The sequence below is a fragment of the Agelaius tricolor genome, unplaced genomic scaffold (genome assembly GCF_023055355.1).
Source record: "Agelaius tricolor isolate 1412-34295 unplaced genomic scaffold, bAgeTri1.0.p SCAF_4, whole genome shotgun sequence".
Lineage (NCBI taxonomy): Eukaryota > Metazoa > Chordata > Aves > Passeriformes > Icteridae > Agelaius > Agelaius tricolor.
The window spans coordinates 10919274-10944433 of NW_027269264.1; the positions used below are offsets into that span (position 1 = coordinate 10919274).

Here is a 25160-nt window from a genome sequence, read left to right on the forward strand (position 1 = left end):
CTATTGCCACTTACCAGGGCTGGCTTCAGAAAAAGCTCTTTCTCCTGAAGGAGCTCACTGTGGTGCATGATGGGCCAGTGACAGGTGAATTAATGGGGTTCTGCTTTGTGCCACTAATGGTTGTGGCTTTGTGCCTGTGCCTCCTCGTTCTGAACAGTAACACTTAACGATTAAGAGGGGACTTGGTGTGCCCAGACGTTTCCTGGTGAAAGCAGGTCTTCTGAGGACACTCTCCTGTGCAGGCTGGTTATCGGTCACTACAGGGAAATTATAGATGGCAAGAGATTTCTCAGCATCCTTTGATGTAAGAAAAGTGGACAAAGTAGTTGACAGCTCTTGAAGAAACTGTATGCTGTTACCCCCTGTTCTGACACTTGCTCCATTTGTCTTTCAGATCCAGAAGTACTGACTCCACCAAAATTCAATAAAAATGTACAGTGGAAGCTGCATCTTCTCCAGTAACCAGAAGCCAAGGAATCTCTGTGGACTCTGAACTCTAACTTTTCTTATAATTTCATTATATCTTTGCAGAAGCCGTTGCTGTTCTCGTATTTCTGATACACTGTTCTTAGAGCTGTGCAAGTGAAGGGTCCCTCCACCTGGTGCAGCTGTGACTGCCACCCATATGGTGTCACACTTATGGGCACAGCCCTCATGTTCACTGTAGAGGTGGCTTGTGAGGCTGGGGGAGCAAAAGGACATGCAGCTCTGACAGCTCCTACCACTGTTCCCCCCTTCTGGATGAAGCAATCCCACCAGTGTTGGATGGGTTAACTTCACTGCCATCCCTCCCTCCCAGAGTTGATACCTGCTATGATAACAGGCCACATTTTAAGCACTTCAGCCTGCTTTAGAGAACTCACCTGCAAGACTGTACCAATCGCAAATTCCTGTAGTTGCCAAACAAATTTTGTGTCTTTTCTGCTGAAGCTCGGTGTTGCTGATACCAGATTTTCATCATTGCTTTGTTATATCAGAATGAATCCTGCAGTGCCAACAGCCATTGTATTGAAACTGGGCCTGGTCACACCAGGGTGGTCTTGGACAGAGGTGTTGGTGTTCCACTCTGCTGGGTAATACTACCCTAATTATCTAAGATCAAAGAAGATAAAGTAATGGTGCTTTATGGCACTGACCGATCAGCAGCTGTATCCTGATAATAGTGCAATAGTGCACAGCATTATTGCAGAACTGTGTCATCTGGAAACTGATCTTGTACTGAGAATTAGTTTTTTCCTCAGAATACTGTCATCTGATGCAAGAAGTAACAGCAGTAGTTCTGGGAGCAGAGGAAGGAGATGAGGCTGGAAACCCTCTCAGTGGCAGCATCCCCTTCTTGGTTAATTTTGGCCTGGCAGTTGTAGTGTTCAGGCCATTTCCATTGGGTTCTGCAGAAAAACACCTTACAAGCAAGGCGCTTACTGTCTGTTGGAGTTGTTTAATGGCACAGCTGTGTTCTGACTGCACAGCGTGAGCATGTGCAGTGCTGCCAGTAACTGTTTTTGTGTGGCAAGAACTCCATCAGATTGGAGTGGCCATTTAGTCTTGCACTGTCTGTGTTGTGCTGGCTTGGGCTTGCTGGGTGGAGGGGAGTGGTAAAAGTCTTTTTTCAGTGTGAAGCATTGGAGCACATCTCCAGTTATTCTGAGTTGCCTGGCCTGTTCTGGGTTGTGTGGGGGTGACTTAAGCCTGTTGTCAAATACTGTGACTACATTGGAAAGAGATTCTCCAAGAGTAAAGCCTTTTGAGGTGGCAAAACACATGAAAGTCTTTACATGGCAAGACTGTTTCACAGGATCTGGGTCTTCAAAATGGTAGCAGAGCATAGTCCATGGTGAAATACAGAAGCCATCTACCAGATCTGGAGAATCTGTGCTTCTCTGCAAAGCACTCTGGCCCTGCAACTGAAATGTGACACTGACTCTAGTAATTCCTGACATTCCTAAATCTGATGCCAAGAAATGCTGAGGTCTTGCACAACTGAAGCTATTGTTTAGAAAGAGAACACAAGAAAAGATAAAATTGCCACTGGCTTACTGAGGATTCGTGCTTGTGCCTAAGTATGCGTATGATTTCTTTGGTTTTTTCATCATGGTGATGGTGAAAGCCAAAGACCCTTTTGTGTTAGGTGGGCTTTCTTGTTCTCCCACCAAGGCAAAAATCTGCCATCCAAGTGAAGACCAGTCTTATACATCATTCTTAAAATTCTTACTGTCTTCCCCTGCACCTTTCCGTCCTGAGTGAACTTGGAGTAAGGAGCAGTAGAGCTGGGAGCAGCACCTTGAGTGGGTGAGCCTTGAGGGGGAATATCCCTCTTTACTACTTCTGCAGTTGCTGAACCTTAATTTCTTCTCAGCAGCAGCTCGGAGTCAGCTTTCCCTTGATTTCTGCTGCCATGTTCTTTTGCTTTCTTAGTGATGCCTGTAATCCTGAAATATACTCAGTTTTAGTTTCTCTCATTACAGACAAATTGAATTTACTCTTAGGAATTCTGTGGGGGCTCCTACAAATACAGTTACCAGGAATTGAAGTAAACCATTAATGCAGAAATACGAAGTTCACTTTAAAAATGTCTCAACCTCTGAGCAAATATGGCTGTATGGAAGCCTGTTTCTCTTGCTAGATATTTTTCACCTGTCTGCTGATTAGCTTCATTAAACACAGAAGGAACATAAATCCATCAAGTTCAGTAGGAAGTTTCATGAACAGATGCACAGTGTGGTTCATTGGAGCAATAGATTATAGTTCTTGCCAGTGATAAACACACCTGCTAAATACAAGTGTAGAGTGCTTTGTACAAGTGTTCCCAGGTATACTCTAATGAGGTCAGAGTCACAGATCTTTCCAAAGAGGCAACTCTGCTCTGAGGGAGAGATGAGTAAGAACCTTGACTTGTCTGCAAGGTGGTTATGTTCTCTTTCTCTGCCTTGGAGGCTTTTAAAGAATAAATTTATTCTTTTTGAGAGAAGCAGAGATGAGACTATAGTCTCATATTCTATAACTGCAATTGTAAATGGAGAAGAGGGGGAGAGAACTTTCTTTGTAAATGATTATTAAGTGTTACAAAGAGAGAACAAAGCCAGTGGCATTTTCATAAGGGTGAAATAGAACTCTTGTACCATTCTCTTTTCCACTGGGATGGCTGCAGGGGCAGGGGTCATCTGGCCCTCCACCTGATAAACTGTCACCCCATCAGTCTTCCAATCAGCCCATGTTAATCCCTTGTTAATCCCTTCACATATCTCATGGTACATCTCATGGAAAGTCCTTTACCACATCTTCCTTGGCTTTAGGCTGCATTCCTGTAACAATATCACAGAAGATAGTACAGTTCCAGTAGAGATCTAATTACAGCCAGGTGTGGAAGGGAGATGCTTTATCATCACTGGCTGATGAGTGTTAAGGTTATGTTGCTATTCTGCAGCTCTCTTCCAACAGAGATGTTGTATTGGTTGCTCGCAGTCTCCTGTATGGACTTGGCAGCTGTAGAGGAAAGATTGGAGGAAGGCTGTGGGTCCCTGCGAAGCCTCAAAGTCACTCGTGACGCTTTGTGGCCTTGAGGCTACCCCTATAGGTGGCTGCCCCCTCTTGGCTTCAGAGAGCTGGTGCCCACTGCTGCCATTCCTGCGGACCTTTCCCATACAGTGGTGACCTCACACAGTGCTGGACATGCTGCCATCCCTCCCCCTGGGGTCAGCCCAGTGGCAGTGGTTCTCCTGGTGATGCTGCTGATTTACAACATCATAGATAGGCTTGTCCCCCTGAATCGTGCTCCCCATTTGAGTGTGTGGCAACTGTGACTCAGCTGCACGCTGTTCCCAGACAGATGGATTGCAGGGGGTTATGCTTCACTCTGACCTGCTCCAAGAGGTTCTAAAACCATGACTCCCACCCAGATGTGATGGGCCATGGGCCAAAAGCAGCACATTTCACTGTGAAGAAGCATGGCTTCCCTTTTTGGCCTGGGTCTGCTATGAGGAAGACCACAGCTCTCTAGCATTTGCAGCTGGCCTTGGTCCAAATTAGTTCCTGTTGCAAAGCATTAGCACTTTACCTCCGGAGCAGCTGAAGCCCTAGTTTGTGACAAGAAGGGATTCATAGACTGGCTGTGCTTTTGTCCTTGTTCCTTACTGTCTAAGCTTTATTCTGTAATTTAAGGCATATTATTACTGATGTCAGCAATAGCTGAACTGTGGCTGGTGTTTTAAATTAGGCCACGGCCACCTGTTCACCTTACTGTACCCCATTCTGGTGAAAGATGAATGGTTTAAGAAAAGATTTTGCACAGTGAGTCATAGGAGAACTATAAATACTTTAAAGATCCAGAAAAGTGGGAAATGGCAGGTCTTGCAGAATAGTTTTGAAACAAGTGGAGAACACAAAGAGAAATCGTGCATTTGGCAAGGTTCCATGTTTTACTGAAATTAACTAAATCAGCTAAAAAGCATCCTTTAGATGAACTTAGCTCATTATAATGTGAAAGCCATATCTGTAAAGATTAGACTACCCACCTCCAAATGAAGAATCCTACCTACTGAACATGCACAATAAATTCAAAACACATTGCACCCTTATATTGAAGCAGGCAAAAGATTGTCCAATAGCTATTGAGTCAGCAGGTATTTAGACATCAGGTAAGTGCAGACAGATGTTTTGAAAATATCTTAGCTATACTGCTTGGCTAGAACTGGATGTGCTGGCTCTGTGGATTAACCAGCTAGCACCTAACTCTGCACAGGCATGAAATAAATGTGATCCTCTGTGTGGTTTGGCATCTTGCATACCAGGTTGAAAGAGCACATTTTTGAGAATAACTTTACAACAGAAACATCTTTATTCTTTTCCAGCAACATTTACTTATTATTTGCCCCATTTGAGTGGGTACAGCAACATGCTGCTGCATGGGGGAATGGAAGAAGAGGACACCCTCTCCCTAGAGAATGTGTTATTGTTAGGAGCAGCATTTTGCTTGTGTAACAAAAGCTCTGTGCACTCTTTTACTGAAAGCCATTTCACCCAGAGATCATCTTACTTAACTCAAAGTTGGGCTTAGGATGGAGCTGAACTGTACAAACCAGATCTGGACTCAAGAGATTTTTACTAGTATTGTCCTGCTGCTTCTGGAAGTTCACATCTTGACAACAATCAAATTATTAGAGGCTCACTAAAATCCTGATTGCAGAAACAGTACGGGATTAAACCACAGAATTTCTGTACCAACCTCAACATATGCAGACAAGCAACTGCAAACCTTGATAGTTTTATTACTCTAGGAAGCAGTAAAGCTGGTTATTGTGTATTACAAATGTATTACATAAAAAATGTGTAAATACATCCTTGTACCCAAATGAGATTTTTGCTCCACTTAGAGCCTGAGCAGTGGCTGTCCCCTAGCTGAGGGGCAGTTCAGCAGTACTGAACTGTCAGGCCTTTCAGCGAAGTGGGGGTGATCAGCTGCTGCTCCTGCCTCTCCTCTGACAGTACATTCTGTCAGCCACACCAGTGCCTGCAACATTAACACATAGGAGGAACTTCAGTGGTAAGCAGAAAACGTCAAGAGAAAGACCTCTAAATCATTGTTTCTTTCCTTTCTCAGTAGATCTGGGCTCAGTTCAGCTTCTGAATTAAAATAAATCCTTTCATCCAAACAAAGCACTTGTCCCAGACTTCAGTTCACTTACAGATTAGTGTGACTGTGGACAATAAAGCTGCACCAAAAAGCTTCCATTTCAGAAGTCACTTTATTTACATTTTCAGTAGGAAGGAAGAAGAGGGCTTGAGGTTTTGTTGAAGCTATTACTAAATTAGTATGCTGCTGTTTCCAGGCCACTTTTCCCCACATTACAACATGTCACTCTAGTTAATAAACATACATTTCCATTAACATTTTGTGGTCTTTGTGTTGGCTTGAAATCTGAAGATAGATTGAAAGATTATTTTTTGCAAAATCATTTTGGCCAATGTTTCCGAAGATGTTCCTTTAACTGCGGGATTGTGGACAGCTGTTGTTTACAGCGATGGCATCTGAGGGGGAGTTTGAGAAGTTCAGAGGTATGGTCTTTCACTATCACTTTTCCCTTGCTTCTTACCATCTCTATCACATCTGGGGAAAAAAATAAAAAAGACCATAGGTATTGAGACCACATAGTGTCATGAAACACATGACACTGCAAATCTCTGTGCATTGTTTTGCATGCACACTGTGTCATTGCTGCATTCTAATTTAAACCAGCCACAAAATTTGTTGACTTTTACTCAGAAATTTGTTGACTTTTACTCAGTGCTACTCCCCAATATCTTAAATTAAATAAAATCTTTCACTTACTGCATTAAAATGTATGACTTGCACATTTGTTTAGAAGAAAAGCCCGAAGCCAGAATCTGCAAGTGGGATTACATGTTATGAAATACTTTCTCTAATCATTACCTTGAGAGTTTAAGAAGTAGTCTGTAGTAAAAGAATTCCAGTGCTTTTTGGTTTTCAGGGACAGAGAATCAAAATCCTGGCTGATTACATGCAAATGTAGCTGACTGAAAAAAAATATAATATAGATATGAGAGAAGAAGGTTAATGCTCAAAGTTGTTTTGCAATTGTATCAGTTGCAAACATGATTCAACAGGGTGCCAGCCTTGTGGGTCATTCCTGACCCTGTGACAGAAGAAACACAGTCTGTTCTGGAAGCACTGTCTCTTGCCAAGCATGTCACTTATAAACAGTCAGGGTCAGTAGTCTGCATATTCCATTGGTCCCTCACTGCAGTCTATATTCCTGCTAGTTTCCAAAAAGGCAGAGACAGTAGTGTTAGCAAACCACAGGTTTATTAAAGATTTAATAATAAACCAAAGTTTTATTATTTGTAGAGTAATTGAATGGGACTTGATCAGTGTTCAAAAGCTTCATTCAAGAACTGGAGAACAACTGACTGCTGTATCAACAGACACTTGGACACTCTAAGGTCTGGACGTAGACACAAGACTCAAATCCTTGCTTGGTATTAGGCAGGACTTGGCAGGTCTAGGAGTCAGTCTCTAATCTCATGCTGGTGCCCTGAGAGCGGGATGCCCCAGCAATGGCAGCAGTGCTTCTGTCACTGGGGCTGGACCACAGGCATCCCACAGCCCCAGGCACCAACCTCTGCTAGGGAAGCCCAACAGGCATTTCCCCCATGCCTCAGGATCTATACAGCAGCGTGGGGCAAAGGACTGCACACCAAGCTGTCTCTAGTGTTGAGGAGGACTGCCTGTTCTTTAGCAATGCCAAATCTCCTCATGGATTTAGCCCCAGATCTGTGTAACTGGAACAACAGCATGTCCGCCACATGACTCCTCTAGGTCTTACCTCATACTGGGGATAGCATGGTAACCCAGTCGGAACTCCAGGCTCTCTCTGGCAGGGCACTGTTCAATCATTTTTTGCCCAACGGCGTGCATATGTTCCAGAAGTGCAAGGTGGTCCCTGGTGACTGACTTCAGGCTTGAAATAGGGTCCCATGGTAAGATAAGCCAGTGGTAACGTGCTTTGGGATATTTATCCTTGATGACTACAATCTTTTCATCTTTGTAAACCTTGCAAAAAAATGAAATAACTAGATTACTTTCCAATTGAAAGTTAAACATATTATTCCTATAAGCACTATATTTAGTGGAGAGATGCTATCCAGTGAAAACTTTTGCTAGAATTAAGCTGCTCCAGGATAAGTACCCTCTTCCATAACATACCAGGCAGCTATGGAGAGGTGTTCCAGCATCCTTTTTCATATACTTCATTATAAAAGGGGCAAAAGCGTTCTAATCTTACTTTGCAGTAAGTTAACCATAACTACAGGGGTAGATGAACTTTTGAAAATCACCTGGACTGAGATATCAGTGAGGCCTAGGGAACTCTACTTCCATCAAGCTACGCTCAAGCTCTGCAGTCACATACAAAACCACGGTGCTCAATACAGAATATGTTGGAATGTATTAGGTTGCAGATTTCCAGAGTGAAGCACAAATCTCAGATGTGCTACCAGCAGTGTGCGGCAAACCTCCACCAGCATTATGAAGACAAAAATATTCAAGTCTGGGCTATTTCAGTTCATCCTACCCAGTGTGCTGCTTTGCAAGATCACTCACAAGAAGGAGAACAGATTCCTGTCCATCATGTCCTTCTTCCTGTTTTCATTTTGTTTTACGTTCTGCAACAATTCAGTGCAACTGAGGAAGAGAAATGGTTGGGAAGCTTGTGGACAACAGTGGGGAGAACCCAGCAAGAAAAACCCATCAGGTTGTGACAGAGAAACTGTGTATTGTGTCTCTGGTCTCTTAGCAGGGCACCAGCTGATGAGAGATGGATGATGTCTTTGTCACCTTTGCTAATTAAGTCTTGTATGTTTATATACAGATCAGTCTTACTCTACAGGAAAGAAGAATAGAGTTCTATTGGCACACAGATCATAGGACTGATTCTTTCAGCAGCAAGATATTTTATACACACGTATTACTGTCTGCTCCTGCTGCCAACAGGAACAGGATCACGTTCAAGTCTTTTCATGTCCAAGAAAAAAGAAATATGGCCATTTAATATTTGATTAAAAAGAAAAGATAGGAGTTCTATTGTCTGTGTATTCAGATTGAAACTACAACTAATAAAGCTAACCTTCACTCATAAACAGTTATTTGTGTCTAACATTAAAAGAACAGTTTTAAAACCTGCTTACATTTTGGGTCAAGAAAGCCTGGTTTTGGTAAGTATATAGAATTCTCCTTCAGGGGTAAAAATTAAGCTTCATGTTTAAAAAGTACAGAAGAAGAACGTACTCTATAGGGGTTTTATCATCCCCTGTATATAGACTCATTTGAAAGCGCTGGCAACTCTAGGACAATGGGCATCCAGATCTCCTGTAAATCTACACAGTTCAACACTTCACACTTGAATTAGAAGAAAAATCAATCCAGAAACAGGAGCCTTCTGTTTAGTTATCAGTTAAGCAAGGACTAGCTCACAGGTCTGGCACAAAGGGTTACAGTGAATGGGGTGACATCAGACTGGTGACCTGTCACTGGTGGGGTTCCACAGGGCTCCATCTCAGCCCTGAGCTCCTCAACAGCTTCATAAATGACCTGGACACAAGACTGGAAAGAACAGAAAGCAAGTTTGCCAACGACACTAAGCTGGGAGGAACTGTCAACTCCCTTGAAGGCAGGAAAGCCCTTCAGAGAGACCTGGACAAATTGAGGGCTGGGCAGAAGTTTAACAAGGTAATGTGCTGGACTCTCACCTTGGACAGGGCAACTCTGGACATAGAGAGACGGGGGAGCAAGAGACTGGAGAGCAGCTCCATGGAATGGGAGCTGGGGGTCCTGGTCAGTGGCAAGTTGAACGTGAGTCAGCAATGCCCTGGCAGCCAGAAGGGCCACCCATGTCCTGGGGTGCATCAGGCACAGCATCACAGCCAGGCAAGGGAGGAGATTGTCCTGCTCTGCTCTGCTCTGGGGCAGCCTCACCTCGAGTGCTGGGGACAGTTCTGGGTGATACAATAGAAGTCATAAAGCCCTTAGAAAATGTCCAAAGCAGGGCTAAGAAGATAGTGAAGGGCCTTGAAAAGAAGCCATATGAGGAGCGGCTGAGGTCACTTTGTCTGTTCAGCCTGGAGGAAACTGAGGGGAGACCTTATTGCAGTTACAACTTCCTTGTGAGAGGACAAGAAGCAGCAGGCACTGATCTCTTCACTCTCGTGACCAGTGACAGGACTTGAGGAAATGGCCTGAAGCTGAGTCAGGGGAGGTTTAGGTTGGATATCAGGAAAGGTTCTTCACCCAGAGGGTGGCTGGGCACTGGAACAGGCTCCCCAGGGAAGCTGTCATGGCACCAGGTCCGTCAGAGTTCAAGAAAAGCTTTCAGGTACACGATGTGATTTCTGGGAATGTCCTGTGAAGGCTAAGAGTTGGATTCAATGATCCTGACAGGTCCCTTCCAACTCAACATACACTATGACTCTAAACTATCTTCAGCCTAACAGTGATCATCACCTGAAGGGGCCCAGTGAGGCCAGAGGTCAGATCATGTCAGCTGACATAAAGGTGTGAAAGTTAAGAACTTGCTGGAAACCAGGAAACAACACAGCGCTGACTGCTGGAGAATGGGAAACCCTGTGGCTTGCTCAGCTTCAAATGATAACCCTGTTCTAGTTGGTTTCCCTGATGAAACAAAGCAACTGCACAGCTCGCCTGCTCTCCCATCAACCTTTTTGAAATCTGTTGGCCAAACCTCACAGTGCAGAGAGCTCAAAGAAATTAACACAATGAGAATCTGCAAAATCAGTACAGTAGAGACTCCCAAGTTAATGTTACTACAGAGAGAGATGCAAGTATATTTCAGCCCTCATGCAGGACTCCACTGATTAACCAGACTGTTAAAGCAAATTGCAGAAGGAAGAAAGAAAGCTCATTTAGCTTTACTAGACAGGATCTACTGTAAAGTACAAGTATACATCTCTCACCTGCATTTTTGGATCTTGCATGGAGCTCTTTAGACCCTGACTCCAGTGTCCTAAATGTTCCTATAGCACAGAATGGGAAAAATAAATTTTAAGACAATTAAGCGTTCAATTATATACTTCAAAGGATTCAGTAAAGAATATTCATTTGTACACAGCAGTACAACAGCTATAACAGTATATAGTTATAGTTATACAGTATATAGTATATAGTTCAGTATAACAGCTGAATGAGAGCTCAATTATTTCCCTTGTATAAAATGCCAACATACCTGCTCCAACTGCCCCCAAAAAGCTACTTTTGAAAACTTTTAACAAGATACTGTTGAAGATGGAAAGTTCAATCTTCCAAACATTAGAAATTCAACAGCAGGGAGCTATAAATGTGTTTAAATTTAATAATTTGCCTGCATGTGTCATGGCACAAGGCCCTCTGCTTCAGGGATCACAAGAACCAAAGAAAGAACAAAGATGTCCATTAACTGTCCCATCCCATACTGCTCTGCACAGAAAAAAAGTAGTTGCAGTGTGTGGCCTGATCCTTAGATGTACTGATTTTTTTTATATTGTTCAGTGGCTTGTAGAGAAAACAATAAAAGCATGGGGAGATCAAGCCAAGACAGACTATTTCTAAACTTTGCTACTGAACACCTAATAGGACGTGTGTCATGAGTGCACCTTTTTCAAAACAGATGTTTTAACTATTCAGAGCAGTAATGATATTCATCATATTCTTACAAAGGAACACGTTCAAACATTATTATAGTCCTGGCAGGGAAACAGTGTGAGTTGTCAACTCCCTGCTCATTCTACCACAAATCTGGCCCTAACATAACCAGCCCAAGTCCACAAATTAAATAAGTGGTTAACTCACAGCAACCTGAGAATAAAATTTTGTCTTAAGGGGTTTCATTTCTGTGCCTTCTCCTCCAGCACTGCACTAGTTCCAAATGCATTAAGGTCTTTTATTTTGTCATAGGGCTAAAAACTCCCTTTCAAAGATTCTGGTTGCTAACATTCACTTATGTAAACATGGTTCTGCCACATGGAATGAACAAAGCAGGAGGAGAAAAAAAGCTTCATGCAATTACAAGCAAACAAGTTTTAAAAAGAAAAAGCTCAGGTTGTTCTGTTCTCTGTGCACTTGCTTTTAGATAACCACTCAAGAGCTAGGACAGTGTCCTTGGGTGACTGCAGCTAAATAGAGCTCACGTGGACTGTTCTTCTAGCAGAAACTGCAGCTGAAACCAGAGATTAAATCCTCATTTGCTCATCCTCACACATACCTAACTCTCAGGTGAGGTTAGCATGGGTCCCAAGTAACTTTCCCAGGGCGTGGGTGATGTCAGGAGCACATAACACCTCTCATGCTCTGTATACTTTGAGGATCTGTGCTCACCTGAGATGCCTGCCACTAGCAGAATCCACAAAAGCAAAAGACCATGTCTCCTCATGGAGGAGACAACCCCAGGAGAAACAGCACAAGTACTAACAGCAACACACTCGCCTTTTTGCTCGAAGTTCCTTCATGTGTAGTTACACTGGTATTGCTTAGCTTTGGATTTGTAGAACTGCCTTGTGTATCCACCACCTCCAACTTCATTGTTTTTCTGGGCACAAGTTCTATATCATCATTCTCACAGGAGCCTTCATGTGGCATCTTGTCTGTTTCTGGAATAGTTTCCCCAGACTCTTCGGCAAATTGCACCGTGTAGGGGTAAAGGTTATTTACAATATGCAGAACTTGGCCTGGCTTCATTTTCACTACTTCATCCTTGCCAATATTCACAAGATCAACACTAGTTGGGTTGACCCCTATCTTTAGTAGACAGAAAAAGGAAAAAATAGTAGAAAATTATGTTGTGAGTGGAATTGCCAACTTCTGTTCAGTTCTCCTGGAATACCATTATCCTGGAAAGCAAATGCATTTTGTATTCACCACCAACCCTGCCCACATCAACCCACTTTAGCAGACCAGGCAGTGCAGCACTGGGGACATCTGCTTCTGTCCCAGTCTTGCAGTCACGGCTGTCAGCACACAACCTCAGGGCCTGTGTCACAGGGAGCCTGGGTCTGCAGCAGTTACACAGTTACAGCATCACTTGTGCTGCACTTCCCACACCAATTAGCAACCTATTAAACAACTAGTAACAGCAGCAACTATTTCTGAGGAGTAACAGTAGTTTTAGCAAATTATTTAAGTGCATTGGTGTTGTGATGTAGGCAACCTACAGTGATTGCTTGATAGCTGGATTTTGTATCATCATGTGGGTGACCCTACAAAAATTAGGAGTCTTCAGCAAAATGCTTTTAGTTAATATTTATGCACAAAACAGGCTTTAGGAAATCAACTCTCTCCTGTGACTGATAAACTCAGTCAGAGAGACTTTTTGTTAGCTTTGTCACTGCCATACTTGCATGCTTCACAAGATGGTACCACACCTCTCACTTGGTATTCACTACAATGAGCACACACCTGATTCCAGCCAGGATCTCTTTAGTCTACAGCTCTGCAGTTTCACTCAGGTCAAGGATGCTTCCCATGAGTGAATAAATTATCAAACAACTGATCACTGGAACCTTGTGCCACACACCTGTCACCTGGGGAGCAACTCCTCAACAGGCAGAGAAAACATGCTAGCACCCACCACCAGAAAGTATTCCCAGTTCTGAGATTCCAGTAACACAATATTCAAACCATGACTAGGGTTGATTTCTGAGAAAAACTGTCCTAGATACCTCTGCCAGATTCACCAGATATCCCTGGGGTGCCTGTGCCTAGTGGGCTGTGGAGGCATTTTGAGAGAAGACGTGACCCCTCAGCAGGTAGAACATGTTGTGGTACTGTCCGCACAGGCTGATGCTGGGGGCGCACACACACAAACACCAGCACCAGAGACCTTTCCCTTCATATTATCTCAGAGATACTGGGTCTGGTAAGCATGAGGCAGTAGGCCTACCTCCATCCATCTGGTAACAGGAGCATTCCAGCAGTGCTGTCTCACATCCCATCTCTTCCCATAAGTAACCACATCTTCAGCTCTATGAGCTCACCCATAAAATATTCTACAACTGAGGAGTTCCCATTAACACAAAAGTTCAACCTTAAATGAAGGACTGCCTCAGCTTATGAAGTTTAAGACTCAGGAGAAAGAAAAACAAGTTTAGTAGAAGAAGTCCAAAGTCTCTCAAATGCAGCACCCAACAGAACTGACTGAGGATTCACAACAGCACTCCCTGATGCTGCAAGTCTTGCTGTCTTAGACTGGAATGTATCTAGAAGGAATAGTGCAGCATTTCATTGAGGTCCACAAAGAAGAAAGTTCACTTCTGAGGGTCACTTGCTCTAACCTCCCTTGGTGATAAGAAAGCTTCAGGTCCCTCAGACCCAGTGATCATTATCATCACTTGGAGCATTTGTGGAGCTAAGTACAACTGTCCCAGTAAGTACAAGAAATACTGCAGATCCATACATAAAAACATACCTGTTTAACTGTGACATACCCCTTGTTACAGTCTGCTTTTAACTGAACTGGAAAAGAAAGAACAAAGTGTCACAAAACCATGCAAATAAAAAGAACTCTGCTGAACCACCCAGTGCAGAAAACACTCCTCTTTTTGAAGAGCTGTTTCTTTCTGGAGCTGATCTCTGTGAATGCGTGCCAAGAATACTTCTGCCTCATCTCTTCTTTCCAGGACCACAGGTAAAACAGAGCCAACCCACACACTGAGCCAAGGGTAGAATTACTTCAGAACAAAGCTGGATTCTGTTGATGTCTTATACATATTCTTGACATTCTTACCAGCCCTCTGGGACAAAAAAAAAAAAAAATGGCATAGAGCAAGACTGTGTCCAGAGGCACAGAAGATAAAGCAAGGAAGATGTGCAGTATTGTATAGGTGATAGGTATTTTCATACATTCTCCAACATCACATTATTTTATGTATAAAATAACAAGTCATGCTAAAAATCAGTTGGTGGAATACTATGGAGAAGAAGTGCTGCTCACGAAGCAGGGATGCAGGCAGTGAAACACAACTTTTGGCCTGGGAACTCACATTAAGATTCAAAGCTTTAGTTTATGGAGGTGGATGTCCTGTCATTGGGTGTCTCTGATTTTTTAGGCCCCAGAATAAGTGCTTATTAAAAAGGATTGATGACTTCAAGAACCAGGCAACCCTGCAGACCACATAGAGGAACGAGACAAGCTCAGCTGCTCTGCACATGGAAAGCAGGATTTGAGCAAAATCACCTTACCTTGCTGCCGTGAACACTTCTTATCCGTTATCCCAGTCTCTGGGCCACGCCCAACTACCACAGCTTCCAAGTGCGGCAGTTTCACTCGCTGAGTGCATTTCTCTTTGCCCACGAGCCAGCACACACGCATCACTGAGCTATAGAGCAAAATAAACAGTGTGTTACTTCCCGAGGGCCACCTTCCTGTGGAACAGGGTCCATGAATTCTGGTGCCAGCCCATCCATTAGCTGAGCCAATTCTGCTAACTTGGTTCAAGTTTCTGAAATTCAAAGCAAAGCATGTCACCAGCACTTGCATAATCTAAGAGCAGGTTGCTGGTGAAAGGGCAATCCTGTTTTCCTTCCTATACCACCGTACATTCTCACATCCATGAACCATATACAGGAAAAATCAATTGGATTTAATGGGACTCCTCCATCTGACAGAAGAGCCTAGCCACAAAAAAGCTCAATTTGTTTCCCACTGAATCAGAGTTCACCCGAGAAATTAACCACCAAAACAAGAGAGAGCAGCAGAAGACAAGAGATGAGAGAGAGTCGGGACAGCTTCCATCCAGCAACACTCAGCACACAGACCATGCTATGAAACCTTCAAGTTTACATCAATTTGACCCTGAACAGCAAAGATCCCTCACCCTGCCGGGCGCTCGGCCCTCTTCCTCCCAGCTCTGCGGTGGAGAGCTCATGCCCGCGGAAAGCCAGGCTCCGTCCCGGTGTAACACCGGCACTGTCACACACCCATCCCACGGCACACCCATCCCACGGCACACCCACACCCACGGCACACCCATTTCACACCACACCCATCCCACACCACACCCATCCCCATGGGCCCCGTTCCCATGGCAACGCCGGGACGGACCCCTCCCCCTCACCGCGCGGGTGACGTTCGCGCCGCCACCGCCCCGCAGCCAATCAGCTGCTGCAGCGTGTCACCCACGTGACCAGGCAAAGGCTCCCGCCGCGGCGCGTGGCCCGGCGCAGGCGCACTGGGCCCGCGGAGCCGGGGGTGGGCAGTGGGTCCTGGCAAAGGCGCAGCGGAGTGAAGCGGGCCGGGCCGCCGGCCGGCCTGTGCGGCGCGGAGTCAGGCCCGCGTAGGGTGAGGGGGGGAAAGGCGCGAAGCGGTGCCGGGAAGGCGGCGGCCGGGCCGGCGCCCCGTATCCGGTGCAGCTCTGTGCCTCCGAGGGCGGGAGCGGCGCGGCGCGCAGGCGCAGGGCGAGGCAGACACTGGGCAGGGACGCCACCCCCCGCGCGGGGCGGGGCGGGGTCCGGGCTCAAAGCGGGCGGCGGAGTCGTGCTCTGATTGGCCAAGCGCCTTCCCCTCTCCATCAGCCATTGGTGGGCCACTCGCCCGGGCCCGGCGCGCGGCGGGGCAGGACTTCCGGGGCGGGGCCGGTTGTTAAGCGGTGAGGCTGCGGGACCGGCCCGAACTTTCCAGAAGAGTCGGGATCGGAGCAGCACCGAGTGGGTTCTGCGTCCGCCGCCCCGGGGGACTCCTGCCGCCGCCACCGCCGCTATGGTGAAGGAGACCACCTACTACGATGTGCTGGGCGTGAAGCCCAACGCGTCCGCCGAGGAGCTGAAGAAGGCCTACCGCAAGCTCGCGCTCAAGTACCACCCGGACAAGAACCCCAATGAGGGCGAGAAGGTCGGCGGGACGGGACGGGGCGGGCGGGAGGGGGCCGTGCGGGTGTCCCGCCGGGGATGCTGCAGGTGCCTGAGTGCCGGTGACTGTCTTTTCCGCAGTTCAAGCAGATCTCGCAAGCTTACGAAGTGCTGTCGGACCCGAAGAAGAGGGAGCTGTATGACAAAGGAGGCGAGCAAGCTATCAAGGAGGGCGGCTCTGGCGGCGGCTTCGGGTCACCCATGGACATATTCGATATGTTCTTCGGCGGCGGGGGAAGGATGCAGAGGGAGAGGCGAGGTAATGTGTCGGCGGGGATATCAGATTCTCTGAAGAGAATGTCATAGATGTAGGAATTTAAACAGAGTTTAATTGAAGTTACAGGGTTAATCTGAAAATTGGAGAAAACTGTTGTCCCTTAACGCCTGAAACCCCGAGGGAGGGCGTTTGGTTGGTGCAGTGGTAGTTTGGTCTCCTGTGCATTGCCCTCTGTTAATCGCTAACCAGGTGTGTTTGGAGTACCTTTAGCTGAGTGTAAGCCTAGCTGCTGGTAGACAAAATGGGAAATGAAAGGGTAAAGTATCTAAAAATAGTTTATTAACTAAGCTAGTGTAAGTGTAGCATGTAAAAGCAACTAACTTGACATCAAGATCCAGTTCAGTCTGTGAAACTTTTCTCTGTTCTGCACTGTGCATTGGTATTATGTTGAAGGTGCAGTAAAATGCTACCCAGAAGTTAAGCTCCAGTTAATTCACGCTGGGAACTTTAAACTTGTTAAGAGCAGTGCTGATCCCATCACCTCTTAGTGCAGATCTGCTGAGAAAGGGAAGAAAAATTGTTTTGTATTTAAGTGTTAAGAGTCTGTAACAACCCAGAGCTCAGTATCCTTTAGATAACTAAGCCTACAGCAGCTGAAGTGCTAAGGAGTTCCTGAGAGTAAAAATGTAGTTGGTCATTTCTGGTTCCAGAAGGTCTCATGGTGAGAGGAGGAAGGTGCCAAAGTGGAGATTCCAAACAGAGTCTCTCATTTGTTTGTAGGAGATCTGTTTGGTGACTTAGTTGGAACCAGGGTCCTGCATTATAAAACTTACACATTTGAGGTTCTGTACGTTCTGTTGCTTTTACTGTTTGTACTTTTCCAGAAGGTATCCTCTGACTTTGCCAGAGTCAAAGTCATAACAACTGTTACCTAATACAACAGCAGCTGAGAAGGGGCTTTTGACTAATATGAGCAAAACAAGGCAAAGCTCTATTGAAACCAGATGCTAAAACCCAGAGACTTGGCTTACCATGGCTTGGCAGGGAGATGTGAAGACCAAGTTTCTAAGCTTGAGTAAATAGTTGTTCTTTTACAGGTAAAAATGTGGTCCACCAGTTGTCAGTAAGTTTGGAAGATATGTACAATGGTGCAATGAGGAAACTTGCACTGCAGAAAAACGTCATCTGTGACAAGTGTGAAGGTAATGTTGAAACTGAAACTAAAGAGAATATGTTTCTAAAGCTTTTGGGGTTTTTTTTCTGGTAGCACATAACCACCTATCTCCAATTTTTGTTCTCAGGTCGTGGTGGTAAGAAAGGTGCAGTAGAATGCTGCCCTAATTGCAGGGGAACAGGCATGCAGATAAGAATTCACCAGATTGGGCCAGGAATGGTGCAGCAGATCCAGTCTGTGTGTATGGAGTGCCAGGGGCATGGGGAGCGTATCAGCCCCAAGGACCGGTGTAAGAGCTGCAATGGCAGAAAAATTGTTCGGGAGAAGAAGATCCTGGAAGTTCACATTGACAAAGGTGAGGTGTCTTACTGAGGTGAAGTATTGAACTTGAATGTGCTGACTGACTTTGCAGCACTAAAACAGAAGCCTTAGCAAATACCTGGTGTCAGTTTGGTAAGTAACAGTGCTAAATACGTAGCAAAATTGCTTATTGTTGTCTTACAAAAAGTAGAGTTGTTTTCTAGGGAAGATCAACTATCTCTGTGTTCACTTCTTAAGCCTGGCACATACATAAGAGTGAATTCTGAAACTTGCATTATAGTAAGCAGTGAATTATTTTTCAAGTCCCTCTAAGGCCAGTTTGTGATCAAGCAGTCTAATCAATTTTCACTGCCTGCAGCAAAACCCTGCAGACTCCGATCACTTCCACTGTGTTTCAGTGTGAAGGGGAACCGGGTCTGCTAGACTGATAGGGTGCAGAGACGGTGCTAAGCCTCTCATGCTTAGAACTCTGTTGGCTACGCACCCCTGACAGTGCTGCCCAGCGCAGGTACTACTTCCTTGCCTGGCAAAATGCAGCTTGATACACAGACCCTCAGTGTGATGGGTGAAGGTAATGGTATTGACAAATGCATCTCTGCTGAGGGGCCTGCCCAGAAGCTGGTGGGAGAAGTCTCTGGAGTAGTGCAGCTTGTAGGACAGAGCAAGCTGACAAGTACATGACTTTTACTGACTGGCTCATGATTGTGACCTGCAGCTGTTACATGTGTAAAGTGTAAGCAGAGCTTATGCAATGCCTGAATTTGTGGGCAAAATCCTACAGTAGCAGTAAATAGGAGGACTAGAAGGAATATATTACTGATATTTTGAACTTATGAGGATGTTTTTCTAGAAGGAAGGGAAAAGAGACTCATATAGCATAAGAGAGCTAGTATTTTTGTTCAATAGACTTCTTGTGTGGGTGAAACAAGTTTCTTACAGGAGGTTTTCAGTCCATGGGGAATGCTTCTTCTACATGGCAGGCACTGAGATGATGCTTCATAAGGAGATGTGCCACATATTTATGAAACTGAAGAAGCTGACTAGTCAGTTGCTCTTGAAATAGAGTTTGTACACAGTGTTTCTGATTTCTTCTTCGTATTTGTGTGTATAATGAAAACTGTCTTGATGATATTTTCCTTCAGGACTTCATGTTAGTGGCTCTTTTGGCAGTACAGTTAAACCTGATGGTCTTGAGACTGAATTCAGGTTAGCACTGCTAAGATCTGTTGAACAAGTGAGTGGATTAAAAGAAAAAATAAAAACAAATGCTTCAAGGGAAGATCCTGATATTCTTGCTTAACGATATCTTGATGCCAGTTCATGCCTCTAAAAGTGTTTGTTGTTGGTGCTTTTATCTTAAAAATGAGAAAAAATGTTTTTGTTTTGTGCAATAGGAATGAAGGATGGTCAGAAAATAACATTCCATGGTGAAGGGGACCAAGAGCCAGGTCTGGAGCCCGGGGATATTATTATTGTCTTGGATCAGAAAGACCACTCTGTATTTACAAGGTAAAGATGCTTGAATTCTCTTATGTTATCTCCTGTGATGTTTTTCCACATGCTTCCTTGGTTACCACTCATCTTGTAGGTACTGGAGTGTCAGGAGATAGGATCACATGACTGTCACTCAGCCATGAGTTTGTCTGGGTGGTCAGAGCAGCTCTGAGGTGAGTTCTGGTGCAACTAGTCTGGCCACTTGTGTTCTAATAGCATGAGGTAATCTCACGTGAGCTTTGGCAGCAGAAGGGGATGGAAGGCAAACAAAAGCAGTTACAGCTAAGAGTTTACAAATCTTTAATTTTAAGAACTCATTGGAATACTGAAATTTTTAGTAGTTTTGAATATTTGTGACATGTTTCCTTGCTTTCAATTATTTAGCTCAGAAAATTGCCATTTAACGTAGTCCACTGTTGTCCACATGGCCTCAAGACACAGAAAACTTGGAGTGTGTGCGCATGCATTCATGGATCTTACTTAGGACAAATTTACTCAGTATAGTGTTCACCCTTGTGATCAAGTGCGGTTTGCCACACTTCATTTCTTGCCCAAGTGCTATAGGCAGCATAATTGGTCCTGTCTGGCTTTTATTGTGAAAGCAAAAGTGACTCAAGCAGTGCTGACCACATCTCAACTATTTTGTGCTCCCAGGCAATACTGCTGGGTGTTGCATACCTCCCTCTGTAGTGTTACTGTTTGTGGAATTAGTCTGTCCAGTATATTTTGGTCCAGTTAAAAGCACCGTTGATGAGCTTGCAGAACTGTGTTGCATTTGTTTTCTCACTGTTGCTGCTCAGAGCAGTTACAAAGGAAGTGGTGGGTTTAGAGAAAGCACTTATCACTGACCTTGTGCTTGTAAATAGGAACAGTGAGCCAAAGGTTCTTAGGAAACCTGCAGCTGGTCTGCCTGACTATCATGTATGGTGCTGAGCTCTTGAAGCTGGTGCCAGAATTCTGTGCCAAGGAACACTGAGCTCACAGGTTAAGAATCACTTCTGCTTTGGATGAGCTTACTCAGCTGATTTTTCTTAACTTCCAGTGAAACCAGAGACTGATTCAGATGTGCCAAACTGTTCTCATGGTTTCCTGGGACCTGAAGTCAAAATTCTGTTACATTATTTTTGTCTATCCTTCTGCCCAATGCTTTCAGTTCTAGTGTCCTTCAATAACCCTTGATATTACTGGTCTTGTGGGGTTATGCTGAGGTCATGCTCTCACACAAGTGGGATGTTCCTCTCCTGTCAGAGTCTAAAATTAGCTTTTCGTTCAAGTCTCCTATCAGATGTTTTAAAAACAGGGTGAGTGCTCTATATTCTTTGAATAAGATGAAGGATTTTGTAGCCTTTGAACATGTAGACAATTACTAGTAGTGCCATACTGAAGTCAGAACACAATTAAAGTGATTAACACTATTCCAGATACTTCTTGGTACAGAGTGGCCATCACGTATTCAGACTTACCCTGGTAATAAATCTTGAGGGTGTCACAGATCGCCATAGTGCAAGCTAGTGCAATTAAGACTGTATTTATCTGCACAAAGAAAGGAATGAATTGTCCCAGTTTCAGTATTTATGAGGCTGAGAAATTTTTTTTAATTGGGAATGAGCAGTGAAGTGAAACTGGATGCCAATGGGCCTTGCTGTATTTATTTCTTCTCAATAAACACTTGCAACACTTTAGATAGCTTGACATGATCGTAATGGCTCTCAGAGTGAGCATTGTTCTAGTAATTGAGGAGCTACATTAATACTTGGTATGCTTTTTTTAGTTGCCTGGGTTTCTGTTATAATTACAGCTTATTGTAATTTCTAGATTTTAAATATTGAAGTTGGGTATGATCCTTGTACTGTTTCTCTCTCACTGTGGCTGTTGTTGATTGGTTCTGCCTTAGACGAGATGAAGATCTACTTCTGTCTATGGATATTCAACTGGTTGAAGCACTATGTGGCTTTCAAAAGCCCATCACAACTCTGGATAACAGAACTATTATTATTACCTCCCATCCTGGTAAGAGTTGGTTTGTTTTCTGTTGGAAATTCTAGCATACAGTGAATGTAAGCTGGAAATCTAAAGGAACAGAAGCTCCCCATCTTGATGTAGATGGGATGTGTGCTGGTATCAAATTCTTTGCCCTAGTCTTTGCAGTTCAAATCTTAAAATAAAAAAGGATTTTTGCATAGCAGTCAGCAGTAACTTTCTCTTTGCGTGACATAGTAACAGACCCTACCTCATGGACATACTTGCATCCTGAGGATATCTCATGAGAATTGAAGGCCGTGGGTCTCTGAAAACCACTTTTTCAGCCTTGGAAGCGATGGAGCACTTAATAAATTTGTAAGTATGCTTCCTTTGGGAAGCATAACAAGGTTTACAGGAATGTAATGTAGACATCAGTCTGCTTTCCTACTCATATGTTACCAGGCAGTAAGTTCCTGTTAGACTACTACATGTTGCTGTCTAACCACAATGTAGAAAGCTACATAAATACTGAAGGGAATTATAACTAAAGCTGCTTCTGTTACTTGCATGGCTCCCTTCCTTTTTTGGTAATTTTTTGTTTATTTTTTTTTTAGGCCAGGTTGTTGAGCATGGGGCTATTAAGTGTGTGTTGAATGAAGGTATGCCAATCTATCGCAGACCATATGAAAAAGGACGTCTGATCATAGAATTCAGGGTAAGTGAATCAACTCACTTCCACAGCATTTCAGGACTGAACATCCATCCAAAATTCATCCAATAAGCACTACCCCAGTCAATAAGAGATACCAATAATCAGATATCCTGTTTTGGTATTTGTTCTTTACAATGGTGGGAACATGGAACCCATCAGAATTATAGTTCAGAATAGAGAAAACTTCCGGAACACTGTGCCTTCAAAGTACATTAGGTACCAGAGGAGTTTCTTCAGCAACCTTGTCAATTTCCATTTGCTTGACATATTCTTGAGTTTCTATTGCCCTGTAGGAAGGATGCATGAGTAACTTCAACTTCTGCACTGGAGCAGAAGAGTAGGTTGGAAAATGCTGATTTTCTTCTCTGGGGAGAAGCTAATACTGGGAGCTGTAGCAGTAAGCCCCGTCTGCTACAGCTTAGAATATATTTAACCATATCTCTAATGTTGACGTTTTGTTTATATATATATATATTATATATATATTTGAATATGTTGTTGTATATGCTGTTATAAATATGTAGTAATATGCACTATTGTATTACATTTCTACTTTGCTTTTGTTTGATTCTAGAGGGCAGCCTGAGGCAGATGAAGAAAGGTGTTGATTGAGTTGCCAGAGTTAGAAGCTAACTTCATGCAGGCATTAAAAAACAGCTTAGTGATGCTGATATTTTTGTAAGCTCTGAATTTAAGTAACCTAGGACGACAGACCTGACTTTGGCAGATATTTAACCTGTAGGTCTCTTTGACCTAATGAAAAGACAGTTCAGATAGATTTGAGTAACCTTAGCTCTTGATTTCAGGTGATCTTCCCAGAGAGTGGCTTCCTCTCCTCAGATAAGCTGTCCTTACTCGAAAAACTGCTACCTACAAGGCAGGAGATAGAAGAAACTGAGGAAATGGAACAGGTGGAATTAGTGGACTTCGATCCGTCTCAAAAGCGAAAACACCACTATAATGGAGAAGTGTATGAAGATGATGAGCATCAGCCTAGAGGTGGTGTTCAGTGCCAGACATCATAAATGGGCCAGTGAATAACTTGTGATGCTTGTTTTGTATGCGGTAGTGGATGAGTGAAGGACTACAAGCAGTTTACCCTCACCTGCTATTTGTTGTTCTATCCAGCCATAGTCATTTCTAAAAGCATAAAGAAATAAACTAAGTTACTAAACTGACTTTGCGATTTGTATAAAGCTCCAGGATGCAAGCTGAAATGAAGTTGACTGCACTTCACCCCTGCCTCTTGGTCCTGAAAACTCCCTTACCTGCTTGTCTTTTATTCCAAACCTTGTAATTCCTGTATGTGTGCAATTGCCCAGGCTTAAACTAAGATTTTGTGGTGTGCTTTTTAGAAATTCTAGATCTTACACTCTGTGAATAAAGTATGCACAAGTACTTATAATCCATGGTAAAATGTAGTAAAGTTTTGTACCAATTAGGATAATAATGTGTGGGCTTGTACTGGTGTTCGTTAAACAGGGCCTGGCTGTAATGCACCCACATGGTAGATGAGGCTAACACAGATGTGGTCAATCTTCACAGGCCCATTAATGTCATGAGATCCCCAAGCTCTCCACACTATACCACATGAGGTCAGATAGTCCTTTCCTGTGCCAGCGTTCGTCCTGACCCCAGAGCTAGGTGTGGAGCTTGCTTTGTTTCATCAGTGACTCACGTTTGGCTGCTGTCCTGCGCCACACTGCCTGTGGAGCCAGGGGTTGCTTGGAGCGGCCTTGGCTACTGTGCATTAGTAAAATCCTCTAGGCTTTGTCAGCATGCAGGTGGCTTGAAAGGTCAGACTGCTGCTAGGTGAAGCTCGATTTCCACCCTGATTACTGAAATCAGATACCCTGGGTGTGTTGTGGAGAGTGGCACCGGTCCTCTTAGTGGGTATATGTGATCCTGCAAAGGAAAGAAGGCTGTTGAATACAACCAACCACTGCATCTAGGATGTTCTGCAATGAATGTATTGTGTGCATTATTTCAAGCTGACTCTTATATTTCTGTATGAATGTTCTAATTATTGTAGATGAAGTGTTTCCGATATAATTACAAAATTGTTCATTGCCTCTTTTCTTAGACCAGATGTTGGTTCAAAAACACCACCCCCTTCTTTTTAGACAGCTATTCACAGAAAAATCTTTAAAACCTTCTTTCAGAAAATATGCTGAGAGGACATGTCCAGATTTAACCTCTCGTGTGGTAGTTTAGTCTTAACCATCTGGCTTGGGACAGAGCTTATGCTTTTCTGCTTGGAAGCAAAAGTGTCGCAAGGAGAACTCATCTAAGTAGCTGCTGCGTGGCAGTACATGTATTGTAACCTGAATATCTGGAAGCTCTTAGACAAAACATCTCTAGTTTATCTAAGTGTTACAAGTTTCATTGTATAAAGACAGCTAGTATACCATGGATTTTGTACCTCAAATGTGGTCCCTTTCAGGTACTTACAGAACTGTGATCTTGCACCTGCATGTTTCACCTACTTTTCTGTTTTCTTTCTCAACAGAAATAAAATTCTGTAGGCCAAGTGTTTTTCCAAATTCTACTTGAGTGAGCTCATCAGTGAGATGAAAAATGTGACCTGCAGGTGCCTGTGCCCTATCAGTAGGATGGTTTGAGTCAAGGACAGACACAGAAAGTAATCTTCTGGCTAGGGCTTAATCCTGCACAGCTGGCTTGAGACTTAAACAGCAGTAAAATAAGCTCCTTTTTTCCAGCTCAGTAAGCACCCTTGGTTTTGGATTTTTTTTTCCTTAACCACTAGATAAAAACAGCAAGAACAAACAACACCCATTCATAGCCTTTCTCTTGACAGTGGGACATGATTTTGCTTCAGATGACTGTGTATTATATTTAAAAAAAACCTCATTCCATA

The 25160-nt window shown here is 43.9% G+C and overlaps 3 protein-coding genes across 6 annotated transcripts in view; 2 read left to right on the top strand and 1 right to left on the bottom strand.

The window, feature by feature from the left end:
• ELP1 (elongator acetyltransferase complex subunit 1) overlaps positions 1–5884 on the top strand; it is a 36725-nt gene extending 30841 nt beyond the window's left edge. For both annotated transcript variants that reach the window (XM_071424543.1, XM_071424542.1), the window contains exon 36: positions 395–5884. In XM_071424543.1, the coding sequence (XP_071280644.1) occupies positions 395–462 (68 nt within the window). In that variant the 3' untranslated portion in view covers positions 463–5884. The remainder of the gene's footprint in view (positions 1–394) is intronic.
• Positions 5723–16066, bottom strand: APTX (aprataxin). 3 transcript variants are annotated; one of them, XM_071424544.1, is made up of 8 exons: positions 15678–16066; positions 14738–14874; positions 13965–14011; positions 11987–12298; positions 10483–10542; positions 7341–7567; positions 6428–6531; positions 5723–6103 (listed from the first exon to the last, which is right to left on the bottom strand). In XM_071424544.1, exons 1-8 carry the CDS (start codon positions 16064–16066, stop codon positions 5949–5951), a joined length of 1431 nt encoding a protein of 476 aa, XP_071280645.1. In that variant the 3' UTR covers positions 5723–5948. The 3 variants fall into 3 exon arrangements, with proteins under 3 accessions (XP_071280645.1, XP_071280646.1, XP_071280647.1); XM_071424545.1 differs by having other exon boundaries at positions 15613–15770; XM_071424546.1 differs by lacking the exon at positions 15678–16066 and adding an exon at positions 15373–15542.
• Positions 16067–16251: 185 nt separating this feature from the next.
• Positions 16252–24812, top strand: DNAJA1 (DnaJ heat shock protein family (Hsp40) member A1). The gene is made up of 8 exons (XM_071424547.1): positions 16252–16385; positions 16484–16661; positions 17717–17821; positions 17921–18148; positions 19509–19623; positions 21503–21618; positions 22185–22285; positions 23089–24812. The coding sequence occupies exons 1-8, from the start codon at positions 16254–16256 to the stop codon at positions 23305–23307; spliced, it is 1194 nt and encodes a 397-aa protein (XP_071280648.1). The 5' UTR covers positions 16252–16253; the 3' UTR covers positions 23308–24812.
• The last annotated feature ends 348 nt before the right edge of the window (positions 24813–25160 follow it).

Excerpts from the sequence above, each read along its gene's own strand:
- APTX (XM_071424544.1), bottom strand. The coding sequence starts at position 16,066 with ATGGAGAGGGGAAGGCGCTTGGCCAATCAGAGCACGACTCCGCCGCCC. Across the intron at positions 14,012-14,737 it reads GAAGTGTTCACGGCAGCAAG|TTCAGTTAAAAGCAGACTGT; the intron begins GTAAGGTGATTT and ends TTTCTTTTCCAG. Across the intron at positions 6,104-6,427 it reads CTACTTCTTAAACTCTCAAG|ATGTGATAGAGATGGTAAGA; the intron begins GTAATGATTAGA and ends TTTTTTCCCCAG.
- DNAJA1 (XM_071424547.1), top strand. The coding sequence starts at position 16,254 with ATGGTGAAGGAGACCACCTACTACGATGTGCTGGGCGTGAAGCCCAAC. Across the intron at positions 16,386-16,483 it reads ACCCCAATGAGGGCGAGAAG|TTCAAGCAGATCTCGCAAGC; the intron begins GTCGGCGGGACG and ends TCTTTTCCGCAG. Across the intron at positions 16,662-17,716 it reads GATGCAGAGGGAGAGGCGAG|GTAAAAATGTGGTCCACCAG; the intron begins GTAATGTGTCGG and ends GTTCTTTTACAG.